Source organism: Manduca sexta, chromosome 18, assembly GCF_014839805.1.
Source record: "Manduca sexta isolate Smith_Timp_Sample1 chromosome 18, JHU_Msex_v1.0, whole genome shotgun sequence".
NCBI classification, from domain to species: domain Eukaryota; kingdom Metazoa; phylum Arthropoda; class Insecta; order Lepidoptera; family Sphingidae; genus Manduca; species Manduca sexta.
The window spans coordinates 2,651,999-2,673,052 of NC_051132.1; the positions used below are offsets into that span (position 1 = coordinate 2,651,999).

The 21,054-nt window shown below is 37.8% G+C and overlaps 1 protein-coding gene across 7 annotated transcripts in view; it reads right to left on the reverse strand.

Annotated features, from left to right (window-relative positions):
• Positions 1-8,680: 8,680 nt before the first annotated feature.
• LOC115453157 (mushroom body large-type Kenyon cell-specific protein 1) overlaps positions 8,681-21,054 on the reverse strand; it is a 214,493-nt gene continuing 202,119 nt past the window's right edge. For all 7 annotated transcript variants that reach the window (XM_037440234.1, XM_037440235.1, XM_037440233.1 and 4 more), the window contains 2 exons: positions 20,582-20,713; positions 8,681-14,972 (listed from right to left, as the gene is read on the reverse strand). In XM_037440234.1, the coding sequence (XP_037296131.1) occupies positions 13,574-14,972; positions 20,582-20,713 (1,531 nt within the window). In that variant the 3' untranslated portion in view covers positions 8,681-13,573. The remainder of the gene's footprint in view (positions 14,973-20,581; positions 20,714-21,054) is intronic.

Here is a 21,054-nt window from a genome sequence, read left to right on the forward strand (position 1 = left end):
GTAGGAACTAGCACCTACATTATCCTTTTGACGTAACCTGTGGTAAACTGAAAGATGACCTAAGTGATTTAAAGAGTAGGTCATGTTTTTGTAAAATTGTTCTTATTCACTTGTTTAGTTAACTACTTATTAATTGTCGCCTTGCATTAGTTAGATTTTGCAATAATAGATCACTTATAAGCACAGAGGTACACTAAGAAGTAAGAGAAAGTTTAATGTGGTTTGTCCAGCACGCTGGCCTAATGCGAGTTGGTAGACGTCATTTTCCTTCGAAATTCAAATTTTGTGTTATATGATTCAATAGAAAGACTCCGTGGTAGACTGTCGTATACAATATAGTTCTCAAAAATTCTCCTTAACGGCGATTCAAGACGAGTACTAGGATTAGTTGTAGGTAGAATCCTGCATAATTTTGACAACCGGACCAGTCATTACTCTAATTGATCCAACTTATTTCTATAAAGCTTAGTATAATCACGTGGTAAGCTCCTCAAATCATATAGATCAGCTATATAGAGTTGCTTCTTAGTACTTCTACTGGATTAACTGAATGTCCCGTTGACCCTCGCAGGTGTCGCGCGTAATGCCATGCATAAGATGCGGAAAGCCTTACCATTCACTTTCTAAGAAAGCGCGGCGCGTTCGTGTTAGTGAGAAGTAAACGGGAATGATACCTTTATCGAAATTAACATTATAGCAATTGTTAGGAATACGTATTTAAGGGTTGGTTTTATACAGTCTTATAAACTTGTTTTAGCATTAAGAGGTTAAGAATTGCTAAAATAGCTGTAAAAACATTAACGGTTCCTAGTTTAAACTTTATTAAGAGGCAAGATGGCGGATATTGACTTACAGCTGATCGATTAAATTTGTATTTCAACTAAGCATAGCTTTGTGTAATATTTATAAGTAAGATTGATTATGTCTGTATCTAATTATCAAATACCTATATAGGTGACCAAATACAAAAGTTAATCTTCCAAATAAATGATAAACGAGAGTCCATTCTATATAACCTATATATGTTAACTGGTGAATAATATTTAGTTTAACACCATGAAATACGCCTTTAGATATTGGAAAGTAGTACTACGTATCTAGTATGAAAAAATCCAGGTGAAAACCACAAAAAAAATTGTATTTGTCGTCAAGCACCGCTATGTTCCCGTTTGAAGCTTAGCATTTAATTTCAAAGATTGACGAGCGCAGTGGAGAATCACGCATGCTTTGTAACGCAAAGTTTTGGTGGTGTTAGTGTTTACTGTTTAGGCCAGTCGTAACGCATATGATCGAGCCAGTAGCTTGCAAGTTTCAACATAGTAGTATAAAAGAAGATGTGTGATTTGGGGCATTCGATTTAGTTGAACGACATTAACCTATACTCGAAATATATTCTTCGGTAAACATATTCCAAATCGTCATCCGACAAATAAAATTGCTTTTCACTCTTCGGCAACTCCTTACTCTTTGCGCACCAAAAAAACCGTATCAAGCACCCGAATTATACTCACACAAACACGCAAGTAAGTCAAGAGCAAGGGAGTAAGGTCATGGCTGCGCTTTCGGCGGCGAATCGGCCGTTTTCGGCGTGGCTCGGGTGCGCAGGCGCAGCGGTGATTGCTCGCGCGCATGGCTTTGTCCTGATGTATATTAGGTATGTACGGATTTAGGTTGGTTAGGGAATTATATAACGTTATGTTCTGTTTAAGTTTATTGCGTGTTTAGGCCAATGACATACGTCTAGCGGGATTTTTTTCTTTTTGCATCATTTCCAAATGATTAAAATATTGTTCGTTGATTTGATTAGTTTTAGGTGATTTTATGTAATTACCAGTAATGATAAAGTTACATCTCAACTTTCACATTACAAATGACGCAGGCTAGTCATATATACTTACTGAGGAATGAAGTCTCCAGTTATAACATATTCTGTATCTATGCGGATAATTGAATAAGCGATTATTCTGCATCCTTTTGTAATTTAGTTAGTTTAATGACAAGACGAAACTAAGCCTCTTGTCTGAGTGTATCTATTCTCCATAATAGCAATACCGAAACCTTAGATAATAAATTCTTGGCAATATATCGGGATTTTGGGTTTCCCTACTTACGGCTATCTCAAACATGGGACAATCAAAACAAAGCTTTTTTGACATGATTACAAATGAGTTATTTTGATTGGTTCGTTCTCTGAATCAGATTGAAGATTAAGATTTCGATCGTTTATTAAAAACCTCTTAGGAATATCAAGTTTTGCTAACATGTACATGCAGACTGATAAGCGACAGAAATAGAGTCGTTCTAACCAGACGGAAAGGCACGAGGGATTATGAAATGATTACTACTAATTATGAAATGATTTAGTTGAACCTGTAAAATGTTCTACATTATTAAGATTCCGTCAAGATTAACTCTACTTCCAATTGAAAAAGCAATTCTCATCAGAGAAGAATAGACAAGAAACTCTGGTGTTGCTCAAAATAAATTTAAGGTATAAACTAAATGATACTGAGAAAGAAAATACTTCTTTTTGCAATTGTTTAGAGCAGTTCACTCATATACTCGTAAAATTGATAATATTTTTTTATTCCCATGCGAGCGTACAACCCTTTCAGGAATCATGAATTAATTGAATCGGAATGGCCAAATAGAAAGTATATTAGGTTTACTTTTTGCGATCTGAAATATGTAGAGACAGATTATAGAGTAGATAAGGGAAAATAATTATTAATGATGGCACAATATAAAGATTTTCAACCATTTCTCCCTGCCCTAAATGCATTCCGGCGTAGAGTCGGCAACCACATTTTTTCATTTATGTTACATAACAAAATTAATTTTTGGCGCCGCTAGAATATCTTTTATTTTTCTTAATAAGTTGATTAATGTATTAATGCCGTCTCTGTGTTGAGTTTTTGTAATTTTATTTGTTTAAGATTAGTTTTCAATATATACAATATATACCTACTTTTCAAGTTTGTAAGAGTAATTCTAGGAATCGTATTATAGAATTCCTTTGCCACTATTAAAAAATAATATAATTATTTTAAATCAGAACGTGTGTGCAACGTTCGGCGCCTAAATTGTACTCTACACGGATTGGTTTGCACCGCGCGGTCGATAGATGGCAGCTGTAGTTCGAAGCGATAGAACAGCGTTTACTGGCATACTGCCACCGTTCTGAAAGATTTATTTATGATTTTGACAGGCTTATATATAATAATAAATAATAATATCAGCCCTGTATTATATACTTGCCCACTGCTGAGCACGGGCCTCCTCTACTACTGAGAGGGATTAGGCCTTAGTCCACCACGCTGGCCTAGTGCGGATTGGTAGGCTTCACACACCTTCGAAATTCCTATAGAGAACTTCTCAGATGTACAGGTTTCCTCACGATGTTTTCCTTCACCGTTAAAGCGAACGATAAATTCACAAAGAATACACACATGATTTTTTAGAAAAGTCAGAGGTGTGTGCCCTTGGGATTTGAACCTGCGGACATTCGTCTCGGCAGTCCGTTCCACACCCAACTAGGCTATCGCCGCTTATATAGGTGAGATATATTTTAAAATAGGCAACGTAAAAGAGCTAAGTGAAAAAATAAGGTATTATTACAAAAAAAAAAAAAATCTTAAACGTAAAGTTTATCTTGAGAAAACCAAACGACGGTTTACGTTTCGGAGGAGTTATAAGCATAGAAAAACTTAGCCAAACTGTTGCACAAACCTTTGATTCAAACTCAAGACCTGTCTGCAAATCATATACGTTGTTACTCAAAAAGTCGGCATTCTACATACCCAAGATTACACTTGAAATTCGTCATTCCGCCATTTTCAACAAACGATCCCAATTGTTTTTATTGATGTATCTCAGTAGTCCAATCGGAACAAAGTTTTTCGAACGTGCTTAGAAATAAGTAAAATCGGATTGCAGATTGTTTATTTTAAAAAGGCTGATAGAGAACTGCACCCATATTCTTTCGAGTTAGGTAAGAGCAGTTTAGAGTGATATAGGAGTGATCATCATGACATCGGAGTGCGCAGATAAACATTGTTTACAGGTCGACGGTTATCGAGAATTAGGAAATGCGATGTTTTCATAATTAAATGTGATGCGACTTTATAAAACTCTACGTTTAAACATTTTTTTAATTTATTTTTTTATTCAAGCCTTGCCAAAGTTAATTAATGTGCTTTTTCATTGATATTCTCAGTTCATTCTTTTAAGACTATGGGCTATACAATAATCCATAAAAAAAAATTACATGACAGTGAAAACGATATTGTTGCAGAGTTTCATAGAAATAAGTGGAGAAATAGACAGATGTAGATAACGAATTTTTTATATTAATGTAGAATTTGTAATTAATGTAGATTTAAGATTTTTTTAAAAATATTTAAACATTAAACAAAACAAACAATCTCAGAACACGCCTTTATCCTGAACAGGCAGGCAGTAGTGCAACCAGGGCACCCGCGAGCCTATTGCCATATCAGGCATAACTTTGAGGCTCCGGGCTGATACTGAGCAAAACACTTAACATCACTGCCCGACTCCGGATTGAAACCCAAGACCTCAGAACAGTGTAGCTACGTGCACACTGTAATGGAAGGATGGATATATATGTTGAGACGTGTTTATGGTTTCAGGTTCTTTATTGTACTGCTGTCATTATACTAACTTATTACAATACATTACATAGCTTATATACTAAGTACACACACTACACCTTCCCCCTTTGGGAAAAAAAATAAAATGTTTACACATTCTTATTTTTTTTTTTTACGTATACATAATATAAAATTCTTAAGTTATTCAATATGTGGGTATAACAATTATTTATAAAACTTAAAAAAAATAATTACTAAAAAAACATGACCATTATAACTTGCCAGTAAACTTTCTTTGTTATAACCACAATACATACGAGTACTTTATACTAAACTTATGTTATACCTACAGAACGCTTGTCATACATTTCACATAATTTTACAAAATATTTTTCTTTGTATTCTTCATCAATAAAATATACTTTAGTACTTTTTTCACTTTTTATAATATAACTTACTATATCTTTATTATTCTCATCATTTATATTGTCTATAATTTTACTAGACCATTTATCTATACTCTTTAACAACTTAACTTTTTTCTTCTCATTATTCATAGTCTCAACATTTGTCGACATTTTAATATCATTATTTTTATTCTTCACCTCATTATTTCTCCTACTATATTTACTTGTTACTTTCTCTACCTTCATAATATTTATAAATTCAGTATTTAGTTTTATTCTTGGATATCCTATATTATATTTTCTTATCACTCTTATAAACTTTTTAATATCTTTTCTATTACTCCTATTCTTATTGATTTTCAATTCCTTAATATTTATATTTCTACAAAATACTTCTACATCTCTTATAAAATTCTTACCTATCGCTAAAAATTGTAAGTCTAAGTATAATTTCTTATTCGAAGGTATATAAATACAAAATCCTTCATTTGATAAAACTATGCTTTCACTACAATCCTCTATATTATTTCCTAAAATCAATTCTGTATCTTTAGACTTCTTATTTACAATCCCTTTTTCTAATTGATTGACGTTTCCTGCTTGAGGTTGTTTTAAAATTAAAATATTATCCTTACAAATATCGATTTTTTCATTAGGCTCAATTAACTCTTTTTTAGGTTCTGATGACTGTATACCTGTAACTACATCGAATTTATTTTCATTACAAACATTTACATCAGTAAAAATATCAACTTGAGTATTGTCACATACGGGGCTAGGATCAGATTTCATTACGCTGTTGTTTAAAATATTTAAATCGATGCACTCGGACAAGTCGTAATGCGATGATTGCTGATCTTGCGAAATGCACTCGCTATTGGACACCTTGTTTTGATGTGCTAATATGGTGTGCGAATGATCCATATTTGATTCAATGTTAGCCTGCTTATTAAAATTTAAACTGTTTTCTAACTCGATTTGTATTTTTTTTGGTAAGAGATAATGGACCATATCTGACAATAAATCTTGCACATTACTATAATTTTCTTTTAGGTTAAATTTTGCTACTGTAGTTAATCGGGTTTTTAAAACAAAGTTAATTAATATAGGTTTTGATTTCTCGTTAAGCAAGCTGTTATAAAAATCTATGTTTGTAATTAGTTCTATGGTTGTAGTATCCTCCCTTGTCATAACCGGTAATAAATCTAGTGCAGTTTCAAAATCAAAGTTTTCTGCCATTATTACTTAAATTGTTAATGTTGTAAGAACAAAAAAAAAAAAAAATTAATTATTGAAATATCAAAAATAATAAATTTCGTTTAACAAGGTCTTTTCAAAAGTATGCTATTAATGTAAATTAATATTAGAGTCTATCACATAAAGTGTAAAAACGAGTAAAATTTAAAAATGTAAAAAGGATATAAATTGTATCTTCTTCATGAAGACAGCTCGAACCTTCGTGGCTTAACGATGCGGCTGGGCTGCTGCCTGGTACTGCGTGCTGGATGGGCCGGGCTATACCCTGGACTCCTTGGGCCGGGATTACCCTGGACACCGCTCGAACATCTTGATTTCTTCTTTTTTCTTGCTTCTTAATTATTATTTTATTTCATATATACTTCTTAGTCATATTTCTTCTTACATGTATTTTTTTTCTATATGTCTTCCATATTATTTTATCTTCTTAAATCTTCACTTTTCATTCTTGCTTATTAGTATTTACTTTCTTCAATAATTAATATAATTTTCTATCTTCATTTTTCGTTCTTCTTACATATTTTCTTCCTTTTAATTTATATCTATTTCTTAAAAATATTTAATGTAATTCTTCATTATCTTTTTAACGTTTTTTTTTTCATACTTTCTTCTATCTTGATTTAAATATAGTTTTTCTTCTTTAATATTTAAAATAATTTCACTGAACGTCGCGCGCTAGCACGAGGCTGCGCCGACGCGACTGGCTGGGTCGCCATGTAATGGAAGGATGGATATATATGTTGAGACGTGTTTATGGTTTCAGGTTCTTTATTGTACTGCTGTCATTATACTAACTTATTACAATACATTACATAGCTTATATACTAAGTACACACAATACGACTATGCCACCGACGCAGTTATGCTAGTTTTTGTATTTTTTGATAACACAGTTCCTTGTATAAATGCGACCTTGCGACCAAGTGTCCCGCCCCGCGGCGGTTATTCTGAATATTTCGCTTGCGGTCGACATTATCTCTTCGACAGTCATTGTCAATTCTTCTCCTGACACGTGACATTTGGCTGACGGCTGCTGTCAAATTAGCAAATTTTGTTTTATTATGAAAATTGGCTGATTGATTGCCGACGAATTGTAAATTATGCGAACTTTTTCAGAGTGTTTCGGTTTAATATTATAATGTTTGTCATGAATATTAGTAAGCTCTAATATCTTCCATTTTCAGTCCTCAATTTTTTTATTTGAAGGCGTGCAGGTATCTATGATTTTTCTCGTAGAGTGTTATTAAGCAGTGGAGTGGACCATGTATTTCTTAGAGGACTTATTGAATCAATTGTTTTATATTTGTGGGCAATCATATTATGTCGTATTTGTTTTGTTATCTATAATTTTTAATATTTTCTAGGTACACTTACCCTTTGCAAAAAAACTATGATTTTATGCTTAAATTAAAATTACTTTATAAAATCCTGGCATTGTAACAAATTTAAGTTCTATTCTTGTCATTCGTTTACGTTATTTGCAGTAAGTCAGTCTGCAAGGGTTTTCAACAAACTGTTAATTGGTATGGGTATAAAAATTGTTTTTTGTTAAACTACCCACTTACAGCGCTCGCCGATAGCCTGATTACAGGTTCTTGGTTAACTTTGTATGCTTTGATGCGGTTGGTGCGTCCTATGTTCGTCCGCCAGCTGTCAATTCACTTTTATTTATTTCCGCCTTTTTTTTTGGGCCAAGACAATATTTTTTACAACCTACAGACGTTAAAAGTGAATGCACAAAAAGTCTTTTGTAGAGCACTTTAAAAAAGGAACTCGAAAATTCAAATCTTTTTGTGGCAGTGTAATGCAAACTTTTTGTATTCTATTTGTATTTCGAATGTCAGCCATTTTTAATTGGGTTCACTTTTGTATAATCATGGCCGACAAAAAAGTATTTTATGTGAAGATAAACTAATATGAAAAATATATTATGTAATAATGAAAGCGGCGATAGCCTAGTTGGGTGTGGAACGGACTGCCAAGACGAATGTCCGCAGGTTCAAATCCCAAGGGCACACACCTCTGACTTTTCTAAAATCATGTATGTATTCTTTGTGAATTTATCGTTCGCTTTAACGGTGACGGAAAACATCGTGAGGAAACCTGCACATCTGAGAAGTTCTCTTTAGGAATTTCCAAGGTGTGTGAAGTCTACCAATCCGCACTAGGCCAGCGTGGTGGACTAAGGCCTAATCCCTCTCAGTAGTAGAGGAAGCCCGTGCTCAGCAGTGGGCAAGTATACAATACAGGGCTGATATTATTATTATTATTATATGTAATAATAATTGTGCTGTCAGGTAGTTATAATTACATATATTTATTCAAGAATATGGAAAGCAATATGTTTGTGTGGGTAAAAATGTGTTTTATATTAGGGCGAAAATAGAAATAAAACAAATGCACTTCAACAAATGAAAGAAATTTATTGTATACAGGTTTTTAAATATTTTCGCATTCTCACACCTGCCTAACCAGCCATCTCGTTAATATATTTAACGTAAGTTATAAACACCATATAGACACGGGACAATACACGATGAACAAAAAACAGTTTTTTTTTTCATTCAAAATTGTCCCATCCAAAGTTACAAAGTACGTAAGAAACAATTTTAATATAATATTATCTACAATTCCACAATGTCAAATCGGTCTTTTTCAAATTAACTTTAAAGTCGCCTGGCGACTTCGAATTTTTGGACGTTTTAAAAATTTTCCACATTTTTCTCTCAACTATCAAAAATTTCAGTCGAAACATTGTCGAAATTTTTTTCATACTAAAAATTTGACTAGATTTTTTTTAAATACAATAATGTTTGGGCCAATTGTAATCGCCAATTGATCATTTTGAGGTCTCCCGCGGCGGGAGGACCTAACATCACTTGACTTACTGAGGAAATGAAAAATATATAATAGCTTTATTTTATATAAAGTTTAATAAAAAATAATCATCAATGAGTCGCTTAAATTAAGGCGAAATCTATCAATGACATTTAAACAATTGTAATAAAAAACTAAAGGAACAAAATAACAAAAAAAATATAGAGGCGAGTGAGGGTATATTGAAAAAAAAATATTTCATATAAACTTGTACTCAATAATTAAATAACAATATTATAATTTGATCTTATTAGCTCTTTTCGGAGTTTATATATTATTTAAAAAATGAAATGTGAGCGTTTTACATTTATCGATAACATTTCTACATTACGCGTCGGTCCGCTGCCTGCTCGGGATTGCGAAAAGAAACACGTAATCTCAAACCGGCGGCACAGAACGTGTACGTGTAGAGGAAGTGGCGTGAGGCGTCCCCCAGCAATGTGATGTTACCTCGCTTAAGCGTTCAATTTACTCGTATATATTACATTTTAAAACATTTTCTAGTCCAATCAACACCGTACCGTTTCATAAACATAACATTATATTTAATATGTCTAAAATTAAATGCTTCGTCTTGTACATATTCTTTTTATACTTAAACAAAATAATGTGTGGACGCGACGCGACGCGGGTGCGCGCGCGCCGCCTTGATCCTTTAGAACGTCCGTTACACTATACCTTTCCACGATAATTCTAAATGTCAATAATAATAAGTCGAATTATTGTAATAATAGTACAATAATTATTAAAAATTAATCATCTAGAAAATACATACGAGATGTAAAAAGGAAAACAATTAGTGACAATAAAGGTGATCTTACATTAGAGAAACATAATCCCGTTCCCCGCGCGCGCACCGAGGCCGCGGCGTCGCGCTCGCGCCGGCACAACAACTGCAACATACCCCCGGGCGCGCGCGCAGTAACGCGCATACAGTTAGGTACAGTCACACAAACAAACAACTTCTGTTCAAAATGCTTACAAATAAGATCTGGCAATGTCTTTTACGAGTTCCCCGCGAAATCCCAGCTCGACTAACACGTCTCGTTTTAAATTCAAAATTCGAACTCCGTAACTCGGCGGTCGAATTTTAAAAATTCAAAATGAGAACAATGCACTCGCCTCCGTTGGAACATGGAGAGCGCGCGCTGGCTGTATGCAGTTTGCACATAGTGGTCGGTTCGCGTCTCGCGGATTCCTATATTATCATTTGTTTAATTAATGAAATGCAACTCCCGTCCGTTGTCTTTTTGTTCCTGGACCGATCGAGGACCGTTCAAGACTCTAATCTAACCCTTACGGAGAATTTATTATATTTACGAAAAAAATTAACAAAATATTAAAGAATTACTACCGGCTACCTATTAATTGAAAAATTACACTACAGTATCAACTAAAATGCTTAAACTATGTGGAAAAAAAAATGTTCGAACAATATACAATAAAAATGATTCACTAATAAACGAGCGATCTCGTGGCGCGAGCGGCGCGGCCGGGCGGCTGTCGTCCGAGGCACTGCGGCCCACATCATCGTCGAATGAAACTCCATTGTTGCTATTGAGGTATTTGAATAGAGGCAGATTTAAATTTTTACTTTTTAGTGGACTCTGACAACAACCGCCTCCAGCCTCGTCTAAAATAATCAACACACATGAGATGCTTTGGAATTAACTGTACGCGCTTAGAATGTTGATTATTTTAAATGTGTGGTGCATCGCTGTAAATAACATTTTAAGTGTTAAGGCGGCGTATACCATTTGTACAGACCGAGCGCGTGTGAGCCACGTCGCCATTTCTACTACATATCAGTCGCGAACTCTCTTTGTGTCCCGGGAATAGGGAACCCCGTACGCTTTCACATAAAACAATGACATGTTTAACATCTCAATATAATTAATATATAGGGTTATTTAAAATAAAGCCACTTAAAATTAACTAACGTTACAAAATAAGATTAAATAACATAATGATTTGTTCCCGATTCAAAAAATATTTATATTATAATTAAAAAAATCTAGTAACATTCTAAACGGAATGTTGATTATTATCTAAATTCTCTTTGCAAATTGTCCCATCCTATTTCTGTACAAACTTACACAAAATAACCTTTTTTAAGCTATCAACAAATGTCAGGCATAACACACAGGTCCGTGTACGTATTTAAAAAAAGAACTTGTTCGATTTTAAAAAATCCTTTTCGAATAAATTCGAAATGCGGGTCTGGTAGTAGGTCCCTAGGCAAAGTTTCGAAAAAAAAGAAAAAATCCATTTTTAATTTGTTTCTTTTCTTGAATAACTCGAAATGCGGTCTGGTAGTGTAGTATTAATAAATATAATACGAATTTTTATAGTTTGTGTTTTCGAATAAATTCGAAATGCGGTCTGGTAGGGTTGTCAACACGACGGTAAATATTTTATTCAATGTATAAAAGTACTCAATGAGATAAATGCACGTAACGTTTTTTAGATTTTTTAAATACTAAACGCTAAAAATACGTCGAAAATTATGCACAGAGAGAAACAAAGGTGAAAGTATGCTATCGACTAGTAAATTTTGAATATAAAAATTTTTGTATTTTTCATTAACAGAGAATGCATTCGACATCTCGGCACTGGGGATATGTATTTTGATTTGGATATTGTTTGTTAAATAGTCGGTCCGCGGGTAAATAGTATGCAATGCATGTCGAAACGTCGAAACCACACTCCAACAGTCCTATTTTGCACATCCGTGGTCTCCGAAGAAAATGCACGATGTTTAACTTGTATATAATATAATTATGTATATATTTAGTTACATACATAATACAAAGATTTCTTAATTTCCATGAGGCGCACATTTACACATAACTTACAATAAGTGTCGTATGATAATTTTATATCCAATAGTTTTACCTAGATTTATCTGGGAGAGCGTATACATTTTTTCCATCTCGTACTTCAATAATATACTTTTGATTGAACACCAAAAAATTTCACAAATTTGAAGATATCATTTAGTATTTTTTTTTGAGGATTTTTGGGCTAATTATATTTTTTAAAGTCGACAAGAATATAATAATGATTATCCACATTTTTGTATAGTCGATAAAACATTTAAAACTTGGACCATGAAAAATAAGAATATATCTTCTTAAGATACAATAATAGTACATAAAATATATAAGTTCACTAGATGTATTTAATGTACGTACGTGTGTATATAAATGATGGGGGGCCTGCGGGCCCCCGCGGGTCGTCACTCAAACCGCACTCGTAATACCTAAATATCACATTCAGTAATATGGAAATCCACGTGTTAGCTTAGACACACTTTAAATTACCATTATTTTATACAAAATAATAATTGCACATAAGTCCTTGCGAGCCGACGTCGCCTCGCCGCTGCTCGCGGCGCTGGCGCCCCGCCTCTACTACTAGTGCCTTTCCTTTATCTCGCGATACAAAAGACAGTACCACAACCGCACTACCCGCCATTAGCGCTAATAATTTCATTCAATATATTACCTATCTAATTATAAAAACACTGCACAAAATCTGCAATAGTTCACTTAAAAATCGATAACATTTACACTCATAGCTAGCTTTATCATTAATTTGTTGCAATGTTTTTTTTTCATTTTAGTTAATTAAAAATTACTTTTAAATAGTTAATTTTATAACATTAACTTTTGGTTGTCTTTTACTTAAAAAACAAGGTCGAACGTCGAGGCTCTCCGGATTAAGGTGAGTTTGGACAACCCTAGCGTCGTATGTGACACTCACTGTCGTTCTATTTATTTAAATTTGAAATCTCTACTATAACATTATTTTTTTTAAAACGTCGTTATAATATTCGAATACACTTTTGAAATAAGTTGTATTAAAAAATGATTTCTATGTATTTTTCATAGACAGCGATGCAAAAAGCATGTCGCGTTTTATGAGAACAACATTGAGCGTCGCAACAAACGCAGCCGACACCGTCATGGGATACTAAACACTACTATATTGTGATATTGCATTAGTAAAGCTGTGATATATTGAACTGGTTGTGACTTTTAGGTAACTATTGTGATATTTGGTGATACATGTGTCGTGTTTGTGTGTGTATGTGTGTGTGTGTGTGTTGTGTCGGTGTGTGTATGCAGTGTGTACAGCGGGGCGGTACACGGAAGCAGAAAATGAAACTGGACGCGTCATGTGTCGCGTGTGTGAACACTGGGCTGTGGACAAACGCGGGAACGAAGGGATGAGCCGGCGGAACTGGGATCGTGTCGGTTTATTGTCAGTAGGTGAGTGTTCGGAGCGGGCGGTCGCGCCGCCCGACGGAATGTACTTTACATAATATTATCACATAGAGCGAGGAGATCGGAACGTCTCGCGTTCAGTACCCGACGTGCGTCAGTGCATGCGGTAGAGCGGGGCGCGCGGGCGGCACTAGGCGCGGTCGGGCGGCGCGGCGGGCGGCGCGGGCGGCGACAGCGGCGCGGGCGCGGGCGGCGTCGGCGTGCCGTTGCGCGGCCGCAGCTTGTCCGCGCGCAGCCGCTGCACCGCCTCGCGCATCTCCGCCGCCAGCGCGTGGTCCGAGCTGTCGATGCGCGGGCGCCGCGCGGGCGGCTCGTCGGGCTCGCCCGCCAGCCGCCGCATCAGGCTCGGCGCCTCCGCCCCCGCGCGCGTCTCCGTCAACCGCTGCAGCAATGCCGCGCCCGGGCGCTCCAGGCTCGATCGGATGATGCCCTCGAGGAACGAGCCGTTGGTGGGAGGCGGCGCCTCGTCGCGCAGCCTCCGCATCATGTGCGACGCGTACAGATCGGGCCCCGGGGGCGGCGGGAACCCGGGCGCCGGCCAGAACGGGTAGCCGGTCGGATAGCCCGGCGTGTCGGGCCCGTTAAGTCCGTTCGAAAACGGCTTGGTGGCGGGCTTTGGTGGCGGCGGCTTGGGCGGCTGTGGTTTCACCTCTTGCGGTGGCTTGGGCTCGCGCTTGCGCGGCCTCATGAGATGCCGTTCTTTAACCTTGTACTCGAGCGTAGAGTGCGGCACGCCGTAGTAGGAGCCGGCGCGGTGCACCGACATCTCTCCGCGCTGCACGGCCTTCACCGCCTCTACAAGGCTATCTCTGTCGTAGTTCCGGTACTTGCCGCGCTTGGGCCGCGTGCCCTTGCCGCCGGCAGCCGGCTGTCCGTTGTTGGCGGGTGCCTTCGAGTTACTCGGCATCGCGTAGTTGCGCTGGTTGTCCGGCTGCGTTTTGATGACGGACACATGTCGCGCGTCCGGCCCGCGCAGGAACTGTAGGTCCGGTTGATGCGATCGGTCGATCGGCTGCTGGAACTTCTGGCTGATGCTCTTGGCGATGACGTCGTTGAGTGAGGTGAAGATGTGTTGGGTGGCAGGCGGGTCCGCGTACACGCCCGGCAGCAGCATGCTGGGCGAGGGCTGCAGCGGCTGCGGCGGCGGCAGCAGCGGCGTGACCGGCGCGAGCGGCGCGGCCGCCGGCGAGGGGCTCTTGTCGTCCGGCGGCGGGAACGTGGGTATCTTGAGGATGACGGAGGGCGGCGAGTCGGGCCGATCGGCGTCGCTGTCGGGCTCGGAGTCGGGCGGCTCCGCATGTCCGAACTTGCTGACCTTGTTGCGCAGCGTGGAGCGCGGGATGCCGTAGAGCGCGGCGGCGCGGCGCGTGCCCAGCCGGCCCGCCTGGATGTCGCGCAGCGCGGCCTGCAGCTCGTCGTCGGTGTAGCCGCGCCGCGCCGCGCCCGCCGCCGCGCCCGCCACCCCCGCCACGCTGTTGCCGGGCGACGCCGACGCCGAGCCCGCGCTCTCCGCGCATGCACGCTTCAATCTATAGACAAACGATTATTGTTAAAATCAATAAAAACTAGTGCGCGATATTCCCGATAAGTCGCTGTTATTTTAAGTAAATCGAACCATTACTTGTATTTCATAGATCCAGCTCGGATTGCAACAACTTCGTGATTACACTATTCACACTATTTGCATGAGTTTGTTTTTAAAATGTGCGGATATTGTATCGGGCATTACAATAAATGGTAGGTACCATTTAGGTTCTCGACTAATCAAGTACTAACAAATACATAAGTAGATATATTTGTTTACAACGTATTTTAAATTATCCTGGTTCCAAAGATTCCTCCGTCCTTGTAAATTGTAATGTATGCTTATGTGAACAGCATACAACTCAATATCCTTCTAAAATTAACCTTATAATATAAAGCACATAGTTGTGTATTCTTTAAACAGGATAATTCAGTGCAAATAATCGAGTGCAGCTTAACCGTGAGTCACGGTGGTGCATTTTTCGCCATCCAGGTCAACATCACAGTAAACACGACAATCGCTCAACACCAAACATTTCGAAACCGTATTTAATTTCAGATAACGAATTATTTGCGTACGTCAGATAACGGCTATGGAAGCGTCTTTACACCACCCTTGAGATAGCAAAAAACAGTCGTGTTCCATTTCATTAAAGTTCACAATTGAGCGCGTTCGATTGTCGTCTTCGATTTCATTTTTTAAGTTCTTGTTTTTCGTTGTGCGCGCTATTTTATTTTGTACCTAGGGGCTATGTATTTAGGGTTGCAATCCGGTCGCGGGGATGGGAGCGATCTCTGAGGATGCAAGGTCGATGCACCGCCAGTCTATCGGTGCATTTTTATTTGTTTTGGCCGAGTCGTGCGACCCACATCTCGGCGGACCGAATGAATTTATTCTGCTATCGATTGGCCATTGTGTATAATATCGGAGACATTGGCTTCTTTATGGAAACGCACTGGAGTTGACTGGCTCTATATAAATTGCGTTTTTCTTGTGTTTGCTTTTGTTCTATTTGCCGAAACAAGGGGAGTGCATTGAAAACTTTTCTTTCTATAGTAAAATGCTAACCAAGGAACACTGAATATAACTTAAAGTTTAAAGGAGGAAATAGGTCTAGAAATGAGAATTCTCCGCAAGAATTATAAAGATATCTGCAGACTGGTCTATATCCTCTCAGTAGAATCTTATATTTAGACTAGGCGAATAATTCGCCGAATATCTCCTATGACTGGATAATGAATACCGAATACACCCGAATGAGCTTTGCACTTGTATTCGTGACTATTCGGCTGTACTCGGCAAGTACCTAAATCAGCGGTCAGGAGAGTTACTACATAATGACTTACTACATTTACGCGAAAGTTAGACATCAATGTAAAACTATTTTTGGGATTTTATCGCGGTTTTTATAATGAATTGAATTTTGTTTCGATGTTTCGAAGACTTTGCAACGTGCATGGTCGACGAGGGTCTGAGGTATTGGTCGTCCAAGAAGGCAATGTTATAATATCTATCTACATTTTTTTTTTACTTTGAATGGCGGGACGAGCTTTCTATTCGCCTGATGGTAAGCGATTTGACCGCCCATAAACAGTAGAAACATCATCCAACACCTTGAATTATAAGGTATTGTTTGGTATTCCACTGCGCTCGCCATCCTGAGACATGAGACGTTATTATGTCCAGTTACACAGGCTACAATGTCCTTCAAACCGGAACACAAAAGTGACTCCACACTGTTGCTTGGCGGCAGAAATAGACATTGCGGTGGTACCTACCCAGACGGACTCTCACATATGAGAGACCTACCACCAGTAATTGCACAAAATATTAAAAAATAATTGAAAAAGAGTTACTCATTCAATCCAGCATTTTATAAAACTGACAAGCCGAGCCAGCCTCTCGCCTGATCAATGTTTTACTGTAACCACCTAAATACAAAGCGCTGTTACCATGCGTCACTCTGGAAAATTAACTAAATGGCCAATTATACTGGCATTGACAACTGTATAGCCCGAATCTACATGTAATCAGATATCTAGACTACTTTAGGACTAGAAAGATGATAATTGGTAATAAGAGGTGGTCATTGCAATTTCCTTATAGAAGAAATAGAGTTTGTAAGGTTTTGCAGGATATTTTGAGCTACGATATGCATGACTATTTTCAATATTTTGTATACAAGCTGTCCCTTACTTTATATGAACCTTGAACCTTTATTGAAACTTGTACTCTACTATCCCTATAGGCCGTCAAGATTACTTTTAGAAGATGCATCTGTATCTACTCACTACATTATGTTAAGGCGATACCTCAAGGTCCATTTTCATACATTTTGTTTCACCTTTAATCTGGGTAACTAAACAAGTATTGGCAAGTAAAGAATTTAAATTCACGTCTAGTTAGTGATTAGTTCTCGCAGTTGAAAGAAAAACGTAAAAATAATTAATAATCATGGATATTTCTGCCTTTAAAATTTCGTCATATTAAATTTTAAAGGCCGAAATATCCATGATTATTAAAGGTGAAACAAAATGTATGAAAATGGACCTTGAGGTATCGCCTTAAGTTTTTTTTACTTGTTCGGCAAAATTATCCTTCTACACCTGATGGTAAGGAATGGGGTCGAATAGAATGTCGACTGACGAGAGACGAGAAATTCAAATATAATAATAATAATATCAGCCCTGTATTGTATACTTGCCCACTGCTGAGCACGGGCCTCCTCTACTACTGAGAGGGATTAGGCCTTAGTCCACCGCGCTGGCCTAGTGCGGATTGGTAGACTTCACACACCTTCGAAATTCCTGTAGAGAACTTCTCAGATGTGCAGGTTTCCCTCACGATGTTTTCCTTCACCGTTAAAGCGAACGATAAATTCACAAAGAATACACACATGATTTTAGGAAAGTCAGAGGTGTGTGCCCTTGGGATTTGAACCTGCGGACATTAGTCTTGGCAGTCCGTTCCACACCCAACTAGGCTATCGCCGCTTATATACTTTACCAAAATATACTTTACCATAAACCTCTATCGATAATTCTCATTGTCACGGATTTATTCAATGACTTATTACTGTTTATATCTAGTGCCGCCTTGAAGGCCCCTATCGCCCATGTCTATTACCAACGAGTGCATCGAACACTTTTAAATAATCTTGCAAGGAGTCAAAGGACTTTATCGCTGGACGTCAACGGACTAATTGCGAATTGCGAAAGAACTCCTATCTTGTACCAACAGGACACTGAATTGAATCGTTGTGACATTATCTAAATATAGTGCATTTTTATGACGAAATGGTTGGTTTGTTGCACTTGCGCGATTAGATAAAGGGTTTTAAGAAATTCCCTGACAAAGATGTTTGTTTTTTGAAATACTTTCTTGGAAATAATTGTTGTATCATTGAAATATGGAGCCACTTTTGAGCCTAGTTGCATACAGTCTAAAGCATGAATGCTTGAGCAATTGCTGGTAGGATATATATTATATCCGTCCGGATAGCGACCACCGTCAAAACGTGTTAAAAACCACCATAGTGGTACACGTAAGAGTGTCACGTTCTGGCATTAGTCTGTGTATATCGGATTCCAACAGACATAATTGTGTCGACTGTCGAAGGATAATCATCTCTCGCTAGTCGATATTCTAATATACCTTACTCCACGATCTTCAGGGGCAGTGGAGTCACTTTTCTATGCCCAAAAAAAACCAGAGTTACGCAGCTTCATTACTGTTAAAAGGCCCTTGATGCGATTTTATTTTTGCACAAATAAGTGACTACTGCACCTGAGATTCCTCGCCTATCGACACAATTATTCGAAACAGTCTAACCAAACGACCATAAGTTTGGCACGAGCTATAAAGCGCTATCAAAGAGTCGTATGTCAAAAGTTCGTCGACCCGCGTGGCCGATCACTTTAGTTTTCATAGTTTTACGAGTGCGTTCACATTACTATTGTTTTTGTAATCTGAGTTGGCAGTAGGAAGTGCCATTATGTGCCGTCCGTAGCAAATGTTCTGTATGTGTTGCGTTCTTAGGAATGTTATGCCTAAAGGTACTCCGAGGTCAATTCGGATGGATTGTTTTTATAGTCTTGTATTATTGAATGAAGAAATAGTTATTACTCGCGTAATTTAAAACACAATGAACAAGGAATACAATTTGAAATAAAAGTATTTAGCGGATTTTATCGCAGCCTTTTATATTAATTCTCTCCCGACGTTATCCTGTGTTCTGCGTAGACCGGACAATCAACAACAAATCGTTTAAGTGAATTGTATAATTATAAAATGTAGGTAGATATTGTAACTTTGACTTTTCAGGCGACCAACACCTCAGTCTGCCCCGTGACCACGAAGGCTGCAAAGTCTTCGAAACGTCGGGAGAAAATTATAATATAAAAAACCGTGATATAATCCGCAAAATAGTTTTATTTCAATATCATTTGCGTAAACATAAGAAATCATAAAGAATAAAACATTATATAAACACCAATAAAGGTACCTCGCATTCAACTGGATACTACAGTACGAAGTTTATAGTATTGTACATATAATGTAATGTATTATGTATTGTATATTGGTATTGTTGGACCCCTATCTTACCCCCTTAGCTTACGAGGAGTTAGGCCTTTCTGCGACTCCGCAGACCTAAGAAGGGTTGGTAGAGTTCGTATCCCATCGGAATTCTTTTGGAGAGTTTTCAAGTATTAAAATCGGCTCGTATGGTTTCATTTACCGATAAAACGTATCTTAAGCAATGAATACACTGATGACTTTGTGGCATGACTGCTCAGAATGGAAAACCCGCAACCTAGGGTTTTCCACTAAACCCAATCAATGCTTGCAATCTAGGTAACCATGAAAACTGGAGTTTATTTTACCTTAAATAAATTGTTTTATATTATAAATGTATTACGATGTCTAATTTTTACCAAGTCCAATCAGAACCTCAAGCAAAGCATAACCTTGCAGTTTGAACAGCAAATTATACACAATTATCTCAAGTATTAGCTAAATAGGATTATGGCAACCCGACCTCGATAGAGGCTTAGGGCCATCAATGCGATGATAATTTCATTGGCAACTCACTTACAGCTTTTAGCGGCATTCTAATATGTTATATATACCTTAATTAATAGACATTGCAGATGGTGTGTGGTTGGATATTGTATCGGGCTGGATAGTGACCGTATATAAGAAGCAAAACACGTCCATTATGATGGCAAATGTAAGTGCGTTGCTTTTCAGTATAAAAAGATGGTAGAGCAGTTTATGTAGAGCGTAGATCGTTCCACTAGGGGTACTAGTCATTCCTGTCATAGAAATCGGTAGCATTATTCTCCAGTGCGTTCATGATACCTTCATTGGTATTGTATTCGTCTGATATAGTTATTTGAAGACGGATGCCCGATATGATGCTTCGAAAAAAGTTGTTCGTTTTGTGAGTAATATTAGAATTTTACAAGCAAATTTTAATTAGTGTGTGAAAAATAAGACATTTTTGTGATAGACGTATGATCACACAGACCGTGCTTTTTCCGAAAGGAGTAAGCAGGGGTCCAACTGAGACACTTCCTTTCTAAGAAACTAGGGTAGATTTTAATATTTTACCTGTTGTCGAGGAGTTTGGAGTCCGGCGGCGGTGTCCCACTAGTGCTGGAGGTGGACTTGGCGCTGAGGTCCAGCGGCTGCTCCGCGGGGCTCGGCGACGACAGCGTCGGCGGCTTGTCACCCTCGCCTAGCCTGCGGGTGACATACAGGTTACAACTAAATATTTAGCATAAATTAATAGTTGATTTCAAAAATCGAACCCAATTTTTTTTCAATGGTTCGCGGAAATGGACCGATTAGAATTAAAAAAAAACCTTACAAATTATGTACTTATTATGATTGGTTTATTGTCGGCATCGGATTCAAATTTAAAATTGGAATCGTTAATAGCAATCGGAATTAAATATTTTAGATTTACTGGTTTTGGTGCAGCCTTTGTGTTAGACATAGCCCTATCAGATCTTATGTAAAGAAATATATATAATATATCTACATATATATGTATGTATTATATACCTTTAATGAATAATATT